Genomic DNA, 21,104 nt, shown 5'->3' with positions numbered 1-21,104 from the left:
TGGAAAGCAGTTTAATGCTCTCACTCACTCAACGTCTATACTGCTTAATCCTGTACACAGGATCGCGGGGGCCTGGAGCCCATCCCAGGGCACGAGGCGGGGTACACCCTGGATAGGGTGGGAATCCAGCACAGGGCGCGCACACACACATGCATACTCTCTCACATTCATTCACACACTACGGGCAATTTTGGGAAAGCCAGTTAGCCTGATCTGTATGTTTTTGGACTGTGGGAGGAAACCGGGGTACCCGGAGGAAACCCACCACGCACGGGGAGAACATGCGACGGGAATCGAACCCTGACCCTAGAGGTGCAAGGCGACAGTGCTAAGAGCGGCACTAAGCCATCATGCTGCCTTAATGCTCTAACGTTAATTTAATAAAAAACTTTAATACATTGCTTTTTTTCATATTCTAAATGTCCAGTGTTGAAAATGTAAGATTGTTTAATTTGATTGCATTTATGACATTTTCTCTGACATTTTTCTCAGATACGGCTTATTAATCCAAAATAATAATAATATTAATATTAATAATAATAATAATAATAATAATAATAATAATGTCTCAAGTTAATAAACAATGTAATGGTTTGAAGCTTAACTCGATTTACTAGTTGTGTAATTTAATCTTTGACCCGAATTGTAACACACCCTGAGAGGAAAAGTGAACGACCGAGTGCGCATGCGCGGCAGCCATTTTTGTTGTGGTTACTTTTAACAAGTGCGCTGTTGAATTCGTCTACAACGGGCGAAAAGAAATATACAGAGACAAAAAAGCGTAGGGAGGAGGATATATCCTCTCTCATACAGCTGGTCGGTTTATTTAGCTAGCTATTCGTATGAATAAGTGACTACTGCTCAAGACGCACCAAAGAATGGCCGAGCAAAGGAGCGGATATCGCCAGGTAACGAACGCTTAGCATTTAGCACTTAGCATGCTAGCTTCCTCAGATGCACAGTTTAGCTTGTTTGTTTTACGTTGAAAATAAATATGATTAAAGCTTGTATGTCATTTTTCTTGTAATGTAAAAGATAATTTGCTTAAATATAAGTTTGTTTTACATTTTAAATGTGTTCGCGAGTTGTTTATGAACACACCCATTCTTGCTAACTCGCTAACAGCGTCTTCTCTCGGTGTTAATCCTGTAACGCTAACTCAAACTACCCCGTCTGTCTTTCACAAGAGTATGTAATAAGAGATGTATAGTTTGTAATAAAAAGAGTAAACGTATTAGGAACATGTATAAGTGTACATATACATGTAAACATAAACATGTATACGTATTTTCTGTTTTCTTGTTTTCTTTTTGTGAGGCCCATCAGCTGGTGTGACAGCTTTACCCTGCACTCCTAAACGTTATGTAATCCGATTAAATACATAAAAAATATAAATGTATCCCTCTTTCAGCCGACCAATCTGTTTGGATTTAATTGAGATTTCTGGTTTATTACGTAATTCCTGACCACAAATCAGACTTCTTCCTTGTTGTTGGTGTTTTTTAATCTCCCTATCTCTAAAAACCTGGACAAACTAGAAATTATGTCCAATCCCTTTTTAACTTGTGAGCAGGACTTATTCTTAGTAGTAAAAAGAAGAAGAAAGAGTACTTCCCTTATCACTCTCAAGGTTTTTCCTCTCGTAATGTCTCAGGGTTTTTTTCCCCCCAAGACATCATGAGAGAGGAAAACCTTGAGAGGACTGATAAAAAGGGGACTTCTTGTTTATTATACATTGTTAGAAATGTCATTCGAGAAGATTTGGAGATCTGACAAAACCATCTCATACGGGTAGCTTAGTGGTTAAGGTGTTAGACTACTGACCGGATGGTTCCAGCTTTAATCCCCAGTAGCACCAAACTGCAGCTGTTGGGGCCCTTAAACAAGGCCCTTATCTGTCAACAGCTCAGATATATAATGAGCTAAAAAAAAAAAAATCGCTCTAAATGAGGGTGTCTGCCAAATGCCTTAAATCTAAATCTATGTTGTCTAGAGCATGCTTTCTTGATGTACTAGAGCTTCAGGGTCATCGATATATTCAATATATTTTGTTTAGTATTTTGTTTATTTATTATTGCTGCTGGTCTCTGAGAGCTACCAAAAAAAATTTGTTGCATCACTACAATGACAAAGTCTCTTCATCTTATGGATTGAAACCTTGATTTCAGTCACTTCATGTGTACAGTTCTCTTTGTATCCACATGCATTTTCTCTTCAGTTTACTCTTACCTCGCAATAAACATTGCACTTTAAAGCTTGGCTAAACTAAGGTTTTTATTTTTTAATTAGGGAACGATACAGTGATACACAAGCACGGTTCGAATCCGATACAGAAACCAGTGCCTGAGAACAGAAGTCTCGTCCGAAATCTGCATGCGCGTAGCACGCACTGATCTCAACCTTTGATCTACACAGCCATAACCGATAAATTAGGAAGGCGTGCAAGAATATTAATCTTTACATTTTTCCCAAAATATCAATTATATTAAACGCAATGTGAAAGTTAACATCCTCATTCTCTTCTTCTCGTGTTTAACAAACCAAGTATGTGTATACTGCCATCTGCTGTATCAGAAAGTGGAAATATGAAAGTGTACCCAAGTACAGAGCAAAAAAAAAAGTGAAGGCTAAGTGGGGTGAAGCAATTATTACAAAGGGAACTGTACAAATCAATCGTGCTTAATGTGAAAACATCCTAAGTTGCCCCTCGGTGTGAATAGATGCAGGCTCTCAAAGGTCTTAAAACATGTTATTGAACTTTATCGGATATTCAGTTGAGTATGAAACGCGGAGTGCAGAAGTGAGAGACCCACCATTTTGAGTTCGTATTCGTTACTTATTCAGAGGCAAACAATTTTCGATTTTATGTCAAACTGCCCCACATTAAGGCCTTAAATTATAAATATGATCTATATTATTCATAATTAATGTCTTCTGCAGAGCTGTACATGCAAGCACTTTTTTTGATCTCCTTTTAACTTTTACAGAGTGTCTTTTGTTCTCTACTTTATAAATAAGTTTCTCGACATCAATCTTCGAGAGACAAAAATAGAAACAGTGCATCTTTACAAAAAGGTGGACCAGCTGTCCATGTCCCTGCTGCTTGTAGATAGGACAGTGTGTGGAATGCAAATAGCTGAAATAACAGTTTAGAGTCAGCAGATTTAATAATTTTTCACTAGAAATTGAAGATTTCTGTTTTTTGTCCATCAGTGTTGTTAATATAGTGAAGTTTTTTAAAATTTATTATTATTTTATATAAAATGTTTTTAATTAGGAGGTTTGTTGGCTAGAGTTTCCGAAATGTGCCTGTATTGTATCTCTGTATATTTAACCGAGTGTTAGAATCGCAATTTTCACACATTTTTCTTAACTGAAAGCTTATGTTAGCAATCAATAATTGAAATAAAAATAACTAAAATGCTTTCTTTAGTTGGGTTAATTTAAACCGCTGTAATTGCACAATCTCGATATGTTAGTCAAGCGAGACGAAACGACAAAGCCCAAATAGTTTAAACAGGCACATTTCTTTTTAAATTGAAGGACTGTCAAACATCGCCTTATATTTTTTTCATTCAAATTATTGGCCACTAAAAACAAATTTGTTTGTCCACCCTCCTGTGGTGTAAAAGTTAACAGACGGTGCTACAGAGAAACATTATGCAGCACATTGGTTAATAATTTTTTTTTATCGATTACTTATTATTATTTACATCTCTTTTGAGTCCTTCAATTCATGTGTGGAGTGTTTTATTATTTTAACATGTTGCATAAAATGGAAAATTTTACATTTGATAAGTGTTTAGGATTAAGTTACACAGATAACGAATGTCAGGCGATGTTTACAAAACTGAAATAATTTATCACAAGTCACAGCAATACTCTCATATCAACATGTTAAATAATAATGATGGCAATAAAAAAAATCAGCAGTCCAAGAGATGAATTTTAATTGTCCAGTTTAATAATAAGAACATTTATTTTTGTGTTTCGCATTCCAACAGAAAGAGAAACTAAAATACATCTTACTGTTGACTTTTGCAAAACAAATATTTTAAATTGGCCTGTGTATATTTAAATAAAACATACTTCTCTGCCACGTGACACGCTATGATACTGTTGCTACAGTGTGCAACTATTAAACATCCCGAATCTCACCTTACTTTCTACTCAATGGATTAGGTTCTCTACACAAACGTTTTATCTGCAAAACTTTCCTAAATCAGAAAATTCTAAATTAAGACACCAACTATAATTTGTTAAAGACGCCATGGCTCTTAAATATTCACAGAAAAGTCACATTATATATGAATGTTTTACAGTTTCGTCTTCAAACTATTTTTTTATGAACGAGAATCCTCAGAGAAAATATTCGATTAGATTTGATTCACTATTCTGTAAGTATCATGATTTTTAAGTGTCACATTTATAAACAAGATCTACCAACACGATGCTGTGGCGCCTGCCGATGTGTAAATAGTTTAAAGTGCCACCTGCAGGATTATAGAGGAACTGCAACCACCACACATGCAACCATACTGTACATACATTAAAAAGTTATTTTTATTTTGGAATCATTGTGGTGATACACGAATCTCCACACAAATTACCTGTGATGGGTAACTTGATCTAGTACTTATTTAGGCAGACAGCAACTAATGCCACAAATGATTAAATTAAGAGGATTTTTACGGCCAATCAGCTCTCTCCAGCCCTCAGCTGCGGAAGGCTACAGTATTCCCACTGTAATAGTGCAACTGCGCCACTATTGGGCCCTTACATTACAGTTCTTATGTATTTATTTTTTATTTATTATTGTTTTTGGGTGTTCTAAAATCCCACAGTGCTTTGAGGTGCTTACTTCAGCTGACAGGCCTTATCTCTATAAGGCTAGGGAAAGTAAGTTGAGTCAGACCTCAGAGTAAAGACAGTCATGTAGGCTTTTAGGTTTTAAAGTGTTTCTTTGTGCTGAGACAATTGACTTTATAGTGAGAGTGCCCTTATTGGTGTAGAGCATTAAATGTGTTTAAATTTCTCTACTTGATCGACATTAAAGTGGCCCTGTGCTGCCCTAGATCCTTGAATTATTTAGTATTTGCACTTCCTTCTATCTTCAGTGTAAGCAGTGCCAGATAAGTGGAATGATTACAAAACAAACTGTGTGTGTTTGTGTGGTGTAAAGGAACATTGTGTCCAGGATAGTGTAATGCTGCAGAGGCAAATAATAAAAAATACATAGATTTTTCCTGACGATCTGGTGTTTTCTCGTCTGCAGTTAGCCAATGAGGAGGAGACAGAGACCGCTGAAGTGCCCCAGCAAGGAACTGATGCTCCTCCTCCTTACACCAGCATCGCAGCTGACGCGGGTAATTGCTATTCATCTTAAAACACACTCATCATTGTGTATAATGTGATAATCTTTTTTTTCTGTAATAATCTGTATTCTGATGCATAGTGTATAAATAATCATTTTTTTCTCTTCAGCTTTCTTTGATTACAAAGATGACGGGAGTTACCCCAAACCCCCCTCATACAACGTCGCCACATCTTTACCGTCATATGACGAAGCCGAGAGGACCAAGGCCGAGTCTAGCGTCCCTCTGATGCCCACACGGGTAAGGAAGCTCGTCGTCTTAGCGCTAAACGTGTACAGCGTTATTCCTCATAATAACACTCACACGGTTCTTCTCTTGTCAGGACGAGGATTTCGCTGCCAGGGATGACTTTGACGATGTCGACCAGCTGCGAGTCGGGAACGATGGCATATTCATGCTAACGTTTTTTAGTAAGACATGAACGTAATCAGTAACATCATGATATCATGTTGTAGATTTTGTCGAGTTCGTTGATCATTCTCTGAATGAAGATGAAAACATGCTGTGTGGGAGAATAATCAGTGACCTGTTTTGTGTGTGAGACCTAAGAATTTAAACTCCTACCTTTAAAACCCCTACCTAAGAATTGATCATTTTCCTATAACAGATGTGATTTTGTTCTGTTACACATATTACTAAAGATAGCTTCCGTTCCTGTTATCACTTCTAGCAGTTGTAAACCGTTTTCCCACCAGCATCATCTTTTCTCATTAAGATGCAATGTCTCCTAACAGCAGTCTCCACCATATCAGTCGTTATAATCTTTAATCCTCGTTAAACACATAGCAGTACTGTCAAAGTTATAGAAAATTAATCAACCAATCAGGGTTAAGGATTTCACATTGCAATGGTGGAATTCTGTTACAGTCAGTTCTGCAGCATGTTCAGTGTAAAGTGCATTTTTAATGCAAAGATTTCCAGCTTTATCCTGCAGATCGATGATGATGATCTTCGGTGCTCTCTCATTTTCAGTGGCTTTCCTTTTCAACTGGATTGGCTTTTTTCTGTCGTTCTGCCTGACCACTTCTGCAGCAGGGCGCTACGGCGCAGTGTCTGGATTTGGCCTCTCACTGGTGAAGTGGGTCCTGATTGTCAGGGTGAGTTACCTGTAATAGGTTAAAAAAAAGAGTCATGTAATTAAACTTGAAACTGTTAATGTTTTGCCACAATCCAAAGAACAAAAGTTAAACCAGTCAAACAGTTTTTTTTTTTTTAAAGTTAAACTGAGTTCAACGAGTTAAAGAAAAGATTTGCAGTAATTATGTACAAAATATAAAAGCATAAAATTTCCAAAGATAAAAATGAGGAAATATTATAATAATAATGAAAAAAAAAAAAAGATTTGGTGTAATCCATCATGTATCACACAGAATGTGATTGTTGTTTCTAACGAAGCTGGGTTTTGAGAGCTTGCGCTAACGGCATTGAGTTAGTGGCGTATTTAACAACACGAACACTTAGAGAAGCGGTCAGGGAGAAGGCTGGTCAATCTTTTTCTTGCCTTGCAAGCTGCAGAGATGTCCATTAGTACTGTGCATATTAAAACGTCCAGAACAGGGAGTATTTGGACGAGGGCTAAACTAACAGTAATGGAAGAGTGACATGCAATTGGTATTTACGTGAAACTTTAAGTGCATGGGGAAACTGTCTGTCGCAAGCTCATCCGAAAAATATCATCCGCACTTTTGTTATATTAAAACTCCTGTCTGCCATCTTATGACTGATTTCCGTTCAAGGTTACTGTCTCCCAAAAAAACTGCTGTGCAGGTGTGAACGTGTTGCATCAGTTTATTTGTAACAGCAGTGTGAGCAAAAAATAGATGTCCCACTTGTCATTTCCACAAAAGATGAGCAGCGTGCAGTGAATCTTTTTTTTTTTGTGTGTGTGTGTGGTCTGAGGGTGGTATAGAGTAGGGCGAAAGTGTTTGGATATCTGCAAACTACATTTTGACCAATACTTTAAGGAAGGTGAAAGTTTCTTAAAGAGAATCATTGCTAGTGACAAGCCACGGATTCATCACTACGAGTCTGAGAGTAAACAGCAGAGTTTTGTGTCTTTGGATGCAACTCAGCATTCTTTCTCTTTCAAACATGACAAGTTGAGTTTTTACCACAAAGTTCTACTTTGGTTTTATCTGATCCTATGACGTTCTCCCAATCCTCTTCTGGACCATTCAAATGGTCTCTAGCAAACTTCAGACGGGCCTGGACATGTACTGGCTTAATCAGGGGGACACGTCTGGACACTGCAGGATTTGAGTCTCTGGCGGCGCAGTGTGTTACTGATGGTAGCCTTTGTTACGTTGGTCACAGCTTTTTGCAGGTCATTCACTAGGTCCCCCCGTGTGGTTCTGGAATTTTTGCTCACAGTTCTTGTGATCATTTTGACCCCACGGGGTGAGATCTTGCGTGGAGGCCCAGATCGAGGGAGATTATTACTGGTCTTGTATGTTTTCCAGTTTCTAATAATTGCTCACACAGTTGACTTTTTCACACCAACCTGCTTACCTATTGCAGATTAGGTCTTCCCAGCCTGGTGCAGGTCTACAGTTTTGGTGTCCTTTGACAGCTCTTTGGTCTTGGCCATAGTGGAGTTTGGAGTGTGACTGTTTGAGATTGTGGACAGGTGTCTTTTATACTGATAACAGAAGCCATTAATACAAGTAACGAGTGGAGGACTTAAAGAAGTTGTTACATGTCTTTGAGAGCCAGAAATCTTGCTTGTTTGTAGGTGACCAAATACTTATTTTACAGAGGAATTTACCAATTAATTCATAAAAAAATCCTACAATGTGATTTTCAGATTTTTTTTTTTTCTTATTTTGTCTCTCATAGTTGAGGTATACCTAAGTTACAGGCCTCTCACATCTTTTTAAGTGGAAGAACTTGCACAGTTGGTGGCTGACTAAATACTTTTTTGCCCCACTGTATCTATGTATTATATATGCTATAATACTTAGAATTGTGTAGATGTATGAAGCCAATAAAAAAAACTTGTACGTTTTAACCTTGCGTATGTTTTGACGTGAAGCTATTTAATATTTTCATATGAAAAATACCAGCTAGTGTTATGACTTTTAAATGGTATAATGTTCTATAATACCTAATAGTATAATCTTAGAGGATTGGAGAGATTTTCTGAATGGAGGCACTTTGTCTCTACAGCGTCTACATCACTTCCTCTTTTGCTCAAGGTCATGACTCTTCATCAGACTTCGCGCACAAAACGGAAAACAGTTCAGCCTTAAAAAAAGAAAAAAAAAGTGTTCCAACCGCTGTTGTTGTCATTGCACGCATGTCGTGCTTGTTGTGAGAAGAGCATGTAAAAGTGGTTTCCTGCAATGACATGATAACATCAAGACATCAGCTATAGGGGTGTTCAGAGTAAACAGTTTTTTTTGTATGTTTTTTTTTTTAACCAGCTCCTTTCTGAATACCTGGAAATCTGAGGTTTCAATATTTTGTACATAATCACCGCAAATCATCCTTTTAACCCTGTGAAGTCTTCTCTTCAACCCTGTGAAGTCTTCTCTTTAACTCTTTCTCTTGTTTTTTCCTTAAACCAGTTCTCCACATATTTTCCGGGTTACTTTGACGGGCAGTACTGGCTGTGGTGGGTGTTCCTGGTTGTAGGTAAGTGTGCTCCTGTATCTTTATATCTCCATTCTATCAGAGTCGACTGGTCAACATTATTAACCGATCTTTTTTTTTTTTTTTTTTTTTCCCTCATACAGGATTTCTGCTGTTTATCAGAGGTTTCGTTAATTACTCTCGAGTGCGCAACATGGCCGATCATTCCTTCCCAACCGTTTCTCGCACCAGAGTCCTTTTTATCTACTGAAGGTAAATCTGTCATGGTAACAGGTTTTTTGTGTGTGTGAAGCATTCAAGGATTGGTTAAAAATAATGAAATTGCAGTCTCTAGTGGTGTCTTTTATACACACACACACACACACACACAACACACACTATTTCACACACGCAGATTTCTTAGTGTTTAGTGATTTATTTTCTACGTGATACAACAATACTGGGGATTTCAAAACTACGAAATGACACATGACATTATATAATTCTGTAACAACAACGACAGTCAGTTATTTTAAGACGTGAAGGTCAGCTGTTCTGGAATAGTTCTTGCAAGAACAGTATTGTCAAGTGTGTTTGCAAAACCCATTGAGCACCATCATCAAGCATAAAACTCTGGTCACATCATTCCCAGTAAAGCAAAACCAAAACTTACCTCTGGTGTAGAGAAGTTTAGAGTTACCAGCTTCAAAAATCACCAATTAACAAACAGCACCTCAGATTAGAGCCGTAATAAAGGATTTACAGAGCGTACGTAGCAGATACATCACACTATCAACAGCTCAGAGGAAATTATTGTATATTTTGTACATATTTAGCTTTGTTTTAAAGTGCAGAAAGAATTCAAAATCAGGAATGACCATGGAGTTAGAAAGTGATCCCAAAGTTTTGGGCAGTAATGTAGATGCGTATACACTGCCTGGCCAAAAGAAAAAAAAAGTCACCACCTGGATTTAACAAAGCAAATAGTTAAGAGTCTTCCACTGGATAATTACTGTTCAGCTGGCAACAAGTTATTTAACCCCAACAGATGCAGTGAGTAGCTTCTCATGTCTAAAACAATCATGTCAGGAGACTAAACTGTGTTGCCTTAAGAAAAACACTCATCAGTGCGGCTAATCGGGACGGGATTTAATTAGCTAGAGCATGCCTACTGTACAAGCCTGTGGGGGCTGAGTTATGATCTGGGGTTGCTTCCGTTGGTTAGGTCTAGGATCAGCAACGTTATGTTGAGCTGACGACCTCGATGTACCTAATGGGCAGGATTTTCCATCAACAGAGTTTTTTTTTTTTTTTTTTTTTTTTCCCCTGATAGAAAGATTGTTTTAGGGAGCATAAGACATCGTTTTCATACATGGGTTGTCCATCACAGAGTCCATTCAGAATCTTTGACATGTGTAGAAGAAGACTCCGATTCTCCCATCATCAATACGAGATCAAGGCAAAAACATTTTTTTAGAAAAAACATTTTTATCCGCTTAATTCTGTATACGAGCTCTCCAATTCTCCGCAGGGCACACACATTCACACACTACGAGCAATTCGGGAACGGCAATTAGCCTAATTTACATTTTTTTGGACTGTGGAAGGAAACCGGAGTACTCTGAGGAAACCCATGAAGTACAAGGAGAATGTGCACACAGACAGGAATCGAACCCAGATCCTGTAGATGAAAGACGATCTTGTATAAATAAAGATTTATCCTATTACGTCTCCTCTATCTTAAGATATTAGTACTTGCACCATTGTTGATGCTATTATGTGACCATGTGATTGATGTGTGTGTAATATATATATATATATATATATATATATATATATATATATATATGCACACACACACACACATATATAAAGTGCTCAGCATAATTGAGTACACCCCTTTTAAAAAGTATGAATTTAATCAGTAGCTCGATAAACAAAAGAACAATTTCCAAAATTTTCGCAAGGCTGAGTTTTATTGAACACTTGTTTAACTCCATAACATGAATTTAAGGTTAATAATATAACTTGGGTCACAAAATCTCAAATTGGTTGAAGCAAAAATGAATACACCCCACAACAAAAACTACTACATCTAGTATTTTGTATGACCACCATGGTTTTTAAGGACAGCACTAAGTTTTCTAGGCATGGAATAAACAAGCTGATATATTGCAACATCTATCTTTTTCTATTCTTCAAGAATGATCTCTTTTAGAGCCTGAATGCTGGATGGAGAGTGATGCTCAACTTGTCTGTTCAGAATTCCTCACAGGTGTTCGATTGGGTTCAGATCAGGAGACATACTTGGCCATTCAACCACCTTCACCCTGTTCTTCTTTAGGAATGCAACAGTAGCTTCAGATGTGTTTTAAATCATTTTCGTGTTGGAAAAGTGCACAACGACCAAGTGCATGGAGTGATGGCAGCATCTTATCCTTCAGTATAGAGCAGTACATTGTTGAGTTCATGATACCATCAATGAAATGCAGCTCCCCAACACCAGCAGCACTCATGCAGCCCCACATAAGGACACTGCCACCACCATGTTTCACTGTAGGCACCATGCATTTTTCTTTGAAATCCTCACCTTTACGACGCCATACAGTTTTAAAATTATTAGTTCCAAAAACAGTGATCTTTATCTCATCACTCCAGAGTATAGAGTCCCAATAGTCTTCATCTTTTCCAGCATGGGCTCTAGCAAATTCTAGACGTGCTTTTTTGTGCATGGGCTTTAGGAGAGGCTTCCTTCGTGGACGATACCCATGCATGCCATTCCACTGCAGTGTGCGCCGTATGGTGTCACGGGAAACGGTCACTCCAGTTTGGCTTTCTACTGCTTTAGCTAACTGCAGTGAACTTGCATGGCAATTTTCTTTAACGCTTCACATCAGACGACGCTCCTGTCGAAATGTTAACTTCTGTGGAAGGCCTGAACGTCTCTCTAAGATGGTTGCACTTCCATCTTTCTTACATTTTTTGGTCACTTTTGCTACAATATTTTGACTAATATGTAAACCTTTGCTGATCTTCTTGTAGCCCTCACCTTTTTTGTGTAAAGAAATTATTTCCCCTCTCAGATTTTGTGACATTTCTCTTCCATGTGGAGCCATTGCTGACAGCATGAAATGAGGAGAGCTTTTTTTTTGTTAAGTAATGCCCTTTTATAGTCACCTGTCTGCTGGACACCTCTTAAATGAATCATTAGACTCACCTGTGGTTAGATGCCTGTTAATTAGAATTTTGTAGTCTTAAATGTGGCTTTTCTCCTAAGACAATAATTGGGGTGTACTCATTTTTGAAACATGGGCTTGAATGAATTTGTCAGGAAAATCCCTTTTTTGTGTGCAAATTAACAAATCTTGTTTGCAATCAATGGGCCGCATTTGTGGGAGTATTTTGTAGTATAGTATCTCATAAATGTTGATTCTGAAAGAAAACTAAAGGTTTTCTGACAAATGTAGTGGGGTGTACTCATTTATGCTGAGCACTGTGTGTGTGTATATGTGTGTGTGTATATATATATATATATATATATATATATATATATATATATATATATATATATATATACACACACACACATACATACACATTTTTTTGTGTGCGTAAATTTTTTTTCATGTTGAAGTGCATGTAAATTTAATATAACATCATAATTTATTAAACTAATGCCTGCTCTGTTTTTTTTTTTTTCTCCAGATGATCCATCTCAGGACTATTATGAAATGGCAAAATTCAGCTTTTTTTTTTTTTTTCTTCGAATCTTCTGAAAACAAGTGCTACGCAGAAGCCGCTGCAACAAACCTGCAAAATAAATGAAAAAGAAAAAAAAAAAGATTTAGGTACAGTTATGTATATTCACCAGGCTGTTGATAGTCCTCTAATCAAGTATTTATCTGTAACTAATTTCCAGTGCAATCAGTCATGACGACATACATTTTTAATATTCCTTAATCAGCACCCTTAACGGTTGTGATGAACAGCCATGTAGATCGCCACAGCTTTAGACAATTAATGCCTTGCAAAAAAAATTTAAAATAAAATAAACAATGCACCCAGTTAGTATCTTGAACGATGTCTAGTGGTTAGCTCATTTTACACCAGATCACGCCGGTTTATATAAATATAGTGTAAAATACTGAGCATTCAGGGGAACATTTCAGTGCATTATTTCACCGTGGGTATTTAAACTTGGGATGCACATTTTTTTTAATTCATTATCAGATTAGTGGAAAAATCATTTGTTTGTAAAGTTTAAGAAATTCCCTTTGTCCTTGTGTTCATAACACTTGCCGTTATGATTATTCATTATGGGATTAAAAAGCCGTGTATGATTGATTACGGGCCTAGACTATAACAAAAGAGCACAAAATTTTCTTGTCTTTCTAGCTAGACACAAGCCTGTAAATCTGTCGAGTGCGCTCGATAGCACTCAGAGTTCGGTTGATGTAAAAGGAGATCGATATCGATTTAACACGAGTGTGCTCCAAGCAGCGTGCTGCATCTGGTGTAAAATGAGCTTTAGTGTTCTCGTTTATAGAGTGCTGGGGAAAATTTTTAGTTTTATTTGTGAGTAAGTATTGTAACCCATCTTTTTTTTTTTTTTTTTTTTTTTGGGTGAAATATAAAGCTTAGATGTATTAGGGACAGTGTAATATCAGATGTTATTTTACACTTGCACTTTGAAGATGTAATGAAGGTAGATAGCAGCAGTCAGTTTCCAAGTCAAAAGCATGTACAGGCCATAGTCCACTATCCTGATTAACGATGAGTCTCAGAATGATTTATTTAACATGATGACGTTAAACAAAAAAAATGGTTTTGCTTTTGTGATTAGGACCAAAGCTTTTCCGTCTGATGCACACTGATCTGTCATGCAGTGACGCCTAAAATCGTACCTGTATTTCTTCTGTGATCTGTATAATGAACAACGGTGACTTAAAATGCCAAAAGTATCAGTAGATATTCCACTGTCTTGTTCATTTACTTCAGTTTTTCGTGACATGCATGTTGATGAAATAGTTCTGCAGAGTGTGGTATAATGTGGTTTATATGTTTAGACTTGTGCAAGATAACTTTTAATAAACATTGCTTCAATAGCGACATCACTCTTGTCTTTTTATCGCTCTCCAGTCCATAACACACTTAGATTTTTTGGTGTTTTTAATCATTGGTGTAAGCACTTATAATCCTCAACTCACTTGGGCAATGCATTCTCAACTGCCCCGCTCAGTACCACAAACATTCCATCTGCCCCCGTTCACTGCCTCGGATGTTCCATCTGCCCCTCGTTTTGCTGCAGAGATCATACACACTTGCACGTACACATGTCAAACACCTGCGCCATTACGATCACCACCAATGGTGTGGCGATGCCTTAAACTTACGATGAAAAGTGGCTAATAACTTCAGGTGACTTCATATTAAGTGACGGCAATCTTGCACATTATCTTGCCAATAACTGGACACTGCACTACATCACATTCCTATTATTTTCATTTTTATATATATATATATATATATATATATATATATATATATTCGTTAACTTCTTTATATTTCTATCATGTTTTATTTTTTTTTTATTATTCATACTGCTGTATATTATGTAATATTAAAAAATATATTCTTTAATTTTTTGTAATATTGAGGTCAACAGCAGTCGTATAAGCATTTCACTTCATATCATACTGTGTATGACTGTGTATGTGATACATAAAATTTTTATTTGAACATCAGCATTAGGGCTTTTAGGAGGTCTGTAGTCACATGTTGCGTACAGCTGGCGATCACCACCAGGCGCACCGCAGAGATGTCCAGCCATGACAATGCCTAAAAATTATGCCATCTTCTGTGACATTACAGGTTATCAAAGATTGTCACAGATTGTGTGGTGTGACTGGGTGGCAATGGCACAGGTGCTTGGGCCCGACCATCGTTGCAACTAAATTTAAAATAGTTTTCCAGTTTTTAATAAATTTCTCAAATGCCTTTGGCGCCTCCTTCTTTCCCTGACAGTATCCCAAGTACTAATGGGTATTACTGTACTTTGTTAGAGCATAAAAATAAAGTGCGTCTCTGTGCATTCTGTATTCCTAAAAAGGAAAAAATATTTGTCTGTATATTACGGTAGCCGAGAAGTACAAAACAAAATAACAAAACCAAAAACAATAACAAATTAAAAAAACATAATGAAAACAAAATAAAATTAAAACAAAATAGCAAATTCAAAAACTAAATAAAAACACTAAAAACTAAATAACATAACCCCAAAACAAAACATCAAAAAGGGAAACAATATTACAAATAAGAAAACAAAACGACATATCAAGATACAAAATACCAAATGAGAAACCTCGGAAAAGGTATGTATAGTTTGCGAATTAAATTCTTATTGCTGATTGGATGAGACATCTGTCACTTAATTGTCCAATCAGCGGTGAGACTCAACACGCCTATGCGTGGTTTGCGAATGAAATTCTTATTGCTGATCTTAAGTGGCAGATGTCTTGTCCAATCAGCGCTAAGGATGTAATTCGCAAAACCTTTTTTGGCTTGTTGATTCTGATTGAACAAGAAATCTGTCACTCAAAATATACAGGAAGTACTGCAGCAACACGGACATTTAGATGTATTTTTATTTAAGAATTAATTGTAGTATTTTAGGATTATACAGTACTTTGGTCAACAAAGGTGTTTTAAATGTGCTTTAAAAAAATTATTCTGACTTCACTTGATAGTACTTCCTGTATGTCTTGAGTGACAGATGTCTCATCCAATCAGCGATAAGAATTTAATTTACGAACTATACCTACCATTTCCGGTTTGAGTGAGTGTTGTGTTTTTTCATTTGGTATTTTGTTTGGATATGTCGTTTTGTTTTCTGAATTTCTAAATTCTATTTGGTTTTGTTTTTGAATTTGTTATTTTGTGTTTAGTCTTTTTAATTTGTTACTTTGTTTTTGGTTTTTAATATTTTGTTTTGCACTTCTCAGCCACCGTAGTTTACACAGATTAAACATTACTGCTCTATTTTGATTCTCCACACCTTCCTGGTGTTCACCGTTACATTGCTGATTAAAGTAACAGATTTTTCCTGTATTCGGTGCAGGTGTTGGCCGCCGCTCGTGCAGTACAGCAGGGTCAGGTCAGTCTGCTCCAGCCTGCTGAGGTGAAGCAGTTTAGCAGTGGGTGCCATCATTTTCGCCCCCATCATTACTGAGAGTGTGATCCTGAAACCAGCAGGTTTGATGTGTGTGTGTGTGTGTGTGTGTGTGGAGGAGACAGCAGAGCTCCATCTGTCTCACTCACACACTCCTCTCACTCACAGCACGCCTCTGTACAGAGACAGAGAGGGGAAGAAACAAAGTCACAGCATTTCAGTTCAATCCGATGGAGTCTTTAAAATTCCAAAGAAATCCACGTTTACACAACTGCGTTTACATTAAACTTTTGGAGTCGATGAGGCGCCGTAAATCAAACTTCACTCATACACACACATACATATACTACTTACTGCTCAAACAACTACAATATGAAATGCGTCATTTTAGTGACTCGGTTCTTTGAATCTCGTTCATCAAAATGAATGAATCTTTTTTTGATAAGAAATAAAATGAAATGTTGAATTTTCAGTAAAAAGACTCCCAATCCGTCTACATACACACATTTTGGCTATAGTTCCAGTAATGAAAATATTACAATGCAGCTAAAAACATCATATTATAATAAACAGAATGAGTTGCTCACCTCTTATATCTTCCAGTCTGAGTCGTTCGTTCTTTTGAATCTATCGCACCGCATAGCGTCTATGGGAGTCACGTGACAAAAAGAACGAACGACTCGGAGTAGAAGAGTCACTGAGAAAGAATCGCTCAATTCTGTTTCCTGTACATAAGCTACGGGGTTTTGGGATGAACTGCGCATGCGCGCCCAGTAGAAAATGAACGAATCACTCTGCGACAATACTCGTTCTTCTGAGTCACCTTAAAGATTCGTTCAAAAAGAACGAATCGTTCATGGACGACCCATCACTCGCGCACACACACACACACACACACACACTACATGATTCTCAGTGTAAACGGAAGTCATTTCAGTGTACACAGACTTGTCCCTGTGAAATGATGTGCTTTCCTCGCCTTTGCTAACATCAATAACGAAGTTATCGGAATCCCACGTGACTCCCTCCGCGTGACCAAAACCAAATACAGAATCGGAAATTTAAACATTGTTCCGCCCCTCTATACCACCCAGTTCTGTGGTGATGATAAATAAATCACTCGCTGTCACAATAAACTGTCCAATAACGGTCTGTTTAAAAACCGCTACTACTAATCAGGAAGAATGACTCAGCAAGTCTATATACATTGAAATCACTACACACTACTCCATGTGCAGGGGATGTCTGTTAAGGGAACTTGTTTAGGGAACTAGATTAATAACCTACCTGGTCCCACTAGATTAATAACTTGTTTCCTCAAGATTAATAACTTTTATTGTAATAACTTGGTCTCACAAAAAGATTAATAACTTCTTCCAACATAATTAATAACCTGATCCCACAAAATAAATCTCCTGATCTCACAATAACTTTTTCCTCTTATTATTATTATTTTTTTATTATTATTAATTAGTAACCTATTCCCTCAAAATTAATAACTTGGTCATGCAAAAAAAACTTCTTCCCACTAGATTAAAACCTTGTTCTTTTAAGAATAATAACTTGTTTCCACAACATTAAAAAACTTAACAAAAAATAAAAAAATGATTTCCACAAAATAATAACATGTTCCTTTAAGATTAATAACTTGGTCGCCCAAAATTTTAGCTCAATCCTAAGTCTCTAAAATGACCAAAATGATGATGATCATTTATAATTTTTGTATTTTTTCGGACCAAGTTATTAATCAGAATACGTTTAAAATCATGCTAGGCTTTTGCATGAAAACTGCAGCTGCATATACATTAAACCTTGTTGCTTTCTAAAGTATATTAACTGTATAACATGAAGGGCTTCACTGCGTTATTCAAACATTTAGTGGTTAAAAGATGAGCTTTGCTTTGAGCTTTTTTTAAGAAATTCAAACATAAACCCTGGACCTTTTAGTCTGACTATTTATCTAGGACAGCGCTCATTAGCTTTGATAATCCAACACCTGAGGAGGATGATAAATACATTCAGTATATCTCCACTCTAGTTCAATTCATTACAATATAAGGAGCGCTCAGTGATGATGCCTAGCTTTGAGGCACATTAGCTGTCTGTCTCAGGTGTGTGTTTCTCTCCTTTATCCATCTCTCCTGAAAAATACCTGCAGCTTGGTGCTCCTAGGTTGGCTTTCCAGTTTCTGGCTGCTGATGATCTCAGAAAACTTTGAGATAAACTAGATAAATAAGAAGCATAAAAGTAGATATAATCTGGTCTTTTTATTCATGTATTAAACATGTAATAAGCTTTAACAGAGGAAAAATGAAAATATTCCATCTTTTTTCTCTTTTTTTTATCTCCCTTTCTTGCTCAGTAGAACTCTTGACAACTGTTAAGACAAGCACAGTTTTGCGCATCTAAAAATCTGAAAATAATACACATTTTGGCACAGAAAAAGTAGAATACAACAAATACAGGCTTTTAGAAATTCCCCGAGTAGTGAGTATGAGGCTAGGATGTTGCTCTTTATCTGAGAAATGGACTGAGAAAGTTATAACGACAAGGGTTCGTTAGACTGATTAAACAGCGGAGCAAGGATAATGCGCGCGCCCACACATACACACAGGTGTCTAAATAACAATGACGTCAAGCTGAGACAGGTGTGGGTGTGTATAAGTGAGATGTATAGATTATTGTATAGTAGTTATGACCGTTAAGTTAGTCTGTGTGTTTGCAGGATGATTAATGGATGACTTAGTATTTGTTAATAAGAGTTTATAACGTTTAGTATGATTGGCTTTTTCCTCCGTACATCAGCTGTCAGCAATGACAACACAAAAACAAAAAGACCAAAAATCATAAGAATGATTCACATTGTGTTAATTCGTTCCTACACCATTCGACAAATGACAAAAACAAACAAACAAAAAAATTCAACACGGCTTTCTGAGACAAATACTAAAAACACAAACTTCACCGCTCACGCATAAAACGTTCCACCTTTCTTTCGTGTCGCCTTTTACGATTAAAGCATTTACCAGGAGTGAAAAAGTGCTTAGGATTGCATTTGAGTCGACAGAAAGTCAAACAGGAAAGATGTGGATTGTGATCAGGATCATGCTCCTAAATTTCAATAGCACTAAGGGTTACTTTAGTTCACGCTACGTCAACATGGAGCTGCCAGGAACAATAAAACTGGAGAAAAAAAAACAGCCATGTTGGGTAAAAGGAAAAAATAAATGGCCAGTGCAAGTGGGTATAAAAATACAATCAAATATAATATCTAAAATGGTGGATGCAGAATGCTCGGTATGCACTGTTACAGAAAAGAGAATGGCTAAAATTGGACAAAGCTCAAAAAAGGCACATATTTTCCCTTTTTGCTATAATTGTATAACTGTGAGATTCAGTAAAGCGGTTAGCAAATCGTGAGCATCAAAATAGAAAAAGATATGTCTTCTGTAAGTACTCAATTTCTCCAACTTCAAGACACGTCAAAGCCATAATCGCTGTACACGTTACTGAAATGATTCATTCAAACAAAATGCATATCAGATGATAATATTTATATATATATATATATATTTATATATAATTTTTTAACAGAAATTAAAAGATCTGAAAATCTAAACTGCATGTATACAGATTGAGCATATTGACAATAAGTGCTAAAGTTTTGCTTTAACTCGAGAAAAAAAATAAACATATTAAAAGACAGACAGACAGACATTGGGTAGAAATAGAATTACTACTTATTGTAATGTTGAAAATCAAACACCTGAGACAACATTTACGATATAATAATTTTTTTTCCATCCACTCTAGTATTATTCCTCCCGTAGTCGCCGTCGAGTTTCCTGTCGTTTACCCGTCTTTACACTTGTCTGTCGTTGTTCTGTATTGGATCGGTTGCACACTGTCCCCCCCCGGTTCTCTCTTTCACGAGCCCTTCATCCACCTCCACTGTGTCTCTCCATCCCTTTGCGTGGGTTCATGAGGAACGCTTGGTGATGTGGTGTAGCTTTTAAGGCATGTTGTCCCGCTGTCAGGAAAAAAAAATTAATAATAATAAAAAAAGTTGTTTCTTTTCATTTCTGGTGAAAGAGTAGCGGCTTGACGCTCCCGGCTTTTATTTTTGGTAGCTGGTTGCTGATGACTTCGGCGAGCATCTCAGGGAACTCCACGCTCAGCGATTTATTCACGAAGGTGTAGAAGCAGAAGTTCATCAGTCCACCCACCATCTGAGAGACAGAGAGAGACGAGGGGACAGAAAGGGAAATGATGAAAGAGCATTACGACAGGCTGCAGGATCACATCAGTGTGTGTGTGTTAAGGAGAAATCTTCAAGTCTAAACTTAAACTAAAGGCTAATTTGCAGCGAGCTTCTTATTAACTTTGGGTTCTTTGGTCTTGGCTCCATTTCCTCTATTAAATTATCAGCGCATTTTCTTACGGCTGCTTTAACTTATCTGCAGCTCTGTTCTGCCCCCACCTAGTGCTCGTTATTGCTAACTGCAGAACACGGTGGAGGTTTTACGGCAGGATCACTAATAGGCGTTTATAAATCTAGACGTTTTAAACAAAGCTCGTGTGAGCCGCTTTACTGACTTCTTTTAACTTAAAATTGTACTACAGTAGGTGTGTTAGAGCGCTAAAGCATTTCACTGTCCTTTTGACGTCTTAAACTGCTGTCTGGTTGTGAGTGATGTACATACGATGTGTATCAGGTTCCATCCAAATTTTTTTATTTTATATTCTTTATTATACATTATTACTAGAAATTCTATCTTCCCTTTATTTCTATTCTTCTAGTGCAATTTTTCTTTTCGATCTTTCCATTTTGGGTCACAGACACTCATGTAAGCATTTCATTGCATATTGTACTGTGTATTTTTGTGTAAGTTTTTTAAATTTACTGAACGATTCATCTAACGGTATTTAAAAAAAAAAGACGACGGTCATGATGATGATTGACGGATGACAATAATGATGGTAAATAAATG

General features: G+C 36.9%; 2 protein-coding genes across 2 annotated transcripts in view; one reads left to right on the top strand and one right to left on the bottom strand.

The window, feature by feature from the left end:
• The first annotated feature begins 691 nt into the window (after nt 1–691).
• ndfip1 (Nedd4 family interacting protein 1) lies at nt 692–14,056 on the top strand. The gene is made up of 8 exons (XM_053484007.1): nt 692–908; nt 5,276–5,366; nt 5,485–5,615; nt 5,698–5,785; nt 6,348–6,472; nt 8,942–9,008; nt 9,110–9,218; nt 12,651–14,056. The coding sequence occupies exons 1-7, from the start codon at nt 879–881 to the stop codon at nt 9,214–9,216; spliced, it is 639 nt and encodes a 212-aa protein (XP_053339982.1). The 5' UTR covers nt 692–878; the 3' UTR covers nt 9,217–9,218; nt 12,651–14,056.
• Nucleotides 14,057–18,361: 4,305 nt separating this feature from the next.
• The window catches only part of nr3c1 (nuclear receptor subfamily 3, group C, member 1 (glucocorticoid receptor)), a 47,798-nt gene continuing 45,055 nt past the window's right edge, over nt 18,362–21,104 (bottom strand). The window contains exon 9 of the mRNA XM_053510655.1: nt 18,362–20,342. Within this exon, the coding sequence (XP_053366630.1) occupies nt 20,190–20,342 (153 nt within the window). The 3' untranslated portion in view covers nt 18,362–20,189. The remainder of the gene's footprint in view (nt 20,343–21,104) is intronic.

The sequence above is a fragment of the Clarias gariepinus genome, chromosome 2 (assembly GCF_024256425.1).
Source record: "Clarias gariepinus isolate MV-2021 ecotype Netherlands chromosome 2, CGAR_prim_01v2, whole genome shotgun sequence".
NCBI classification, from domain to species: Eukaryota; Metazoa; Chordata; class Actinopteri; order Siluriformes; family Clariidae; genus Clarias; species Clarias gariepinus.
Note: the sequence above shows the minus strand (reverse complement) of the source record. Positions and strands in the feature narration are given on the sequence as shown.

What these genes read in the sequence shown, in the direction of transcription:
- ndfip1 (XM_053484007.1), top strand. Translation starts at nt 879, where the DNA reads ATGGCCGAGCAAAGGAGCGGATATCGCCAG. An exon ending in CAGCATCGCAGCTGACGCGG is followed by an intron (nt 5,367 to 5,484) that starts GTAATTGCTATT and finishes TTTTCTCTTCAG; the next exon opens with CTTTCTTTGATTACAAAGAT. An exon ending in GTGGGTGTTCCTGGTTGTAG is followed by an intron (nt 9,009 to 9,109) that starts GTAAGTGTGCTC and finishes TCCCTCATACAG; the next exon opens with GATTTCTGCTGTTTATCAGA.